The 1156-nt window shown below is 32.5% G+C and overlaps 1 protein-coding gene across 1 annotated transcript in view; it reads left to right on the top strand.

Annotated features, from left to right (window-relative positions):
* Window positions 1–1156, top strand: part of LOC106527935 (midasin) — a gene marked incomplete at its 3' end in the record, with an annotated part of 120394 nt that overhangs the window by 77211 nt on the left and 42027 nt on the right. The window contains 1 exon segment of the mRNA XM_014022960.1: window positions 40–170. Within this exon segment, the coding sequence (XP_013878414.1) occupies window positions 40–170 (131 nt within the window).

Genomic DNA, 1156 nt, shown 5'->3' with positions numbered 1-1156 from the left:
TGTGTGTGTGTGTGTGTGTGTGTGTGTGCGCGCGCACAGACTGATGGTGACGATGTAAAGCTGTTTGAGTGGCATGATGGACCACTGGTGCTGGCCATGAAGGAAGGAGGAGTGTTCCTCATGGATGAGATCTCCCTGGCAGACGATTCTGTGTTGGAGAGGCTCAACAGGTACAACACACACGTAACCACACACGTGTAACATGCAAAACAGCATGCCAGCTGTGCCAGTTAGCTCCTGCATGCATTTTAATGTGCTGTACTTCCAGTATTCTCATTCAGTCTCACTCATGCTTCAATATATATATAATTTTTTTTATTAAATGAATGATTTTGTTTGGTCACATTAAAGAACTCTCCACACAAAAACAAACAAAACTTTTACCCTATATGACCAAATAGGTAGAGGCAGAAGCCAATGGCTTGTTTAGCCTCACCTTACAATTCATAATGGATTCCCCAAAACAAAATACACACAAAAAAAACACACACATATACTTCAACTACATCCTGGTTGTATACAAATCATTAATACAGTTTTTTTAATCAACATTATCATATTATTGTCCGTTCATGCAAAAAAATATGTAATGTATTACCACCACCGTTATCACAACTGACTACTATAAACCATAACTCATAATTAATTAACTTTTTACTTCTTTTTGAAACTTAAAAGAGAGTCACTAAACTTAATTTCATCATTTAAATTATTCCACAGTTTAACACCCAATACTAAAACACATCTGTATTTGATATTTGTTCTCACTTTATGTATTTCAAAAATAAATAACTCCCTTAAATTATAATTATTTTCCAATAACTTAAAAAATCTTTGAATACGATCAGGAAGACTATTTACTCTTTCTCGATATAGTAACTCCAGTGTTTTTAAATGCACTATGTCACTAAATTTTAAAGCAGAAGACTTTAAGAATAATGAGTTTGTGGAATCAAAAAACCCAGCATTACTTATTAATCTAATTACTCTTTTTTTTTTTGAAGTTTAACTATATTCCAACAAGATTAAAAGTACTACTGAGGTACATGGCATTTACATAAAATAATACATGTATTAACACAATGCATATACAATAATACACTATAAACACTTAAAGGGGACCTATTATGCAAAATTCACTTTTTAAAGTTTTTTT

This window comes from Austrofundulus limnaeus, unplaced genomic scaffold (assembly GCF_001266775.1).
Source record: "Austrofundulus limnaeus strain Quisiro unplaced genomic scaffold, Austrofundulus_limnaeus-1.0 Scaffold351, whole genome shotgun sequence".
Lineage (NCBI taxonomy): Eukaryota > Metazoa > Chordata > Actinopteri > Cyprinodontiformes > Rivulidae > Austrofundulus > Austrofundulus limnaeus.
The sequence above is the reverse complement of the archived record's forward strand: the minus strand, read 5'-3'. Positions and strand labels throughout refer to the sequence as shown.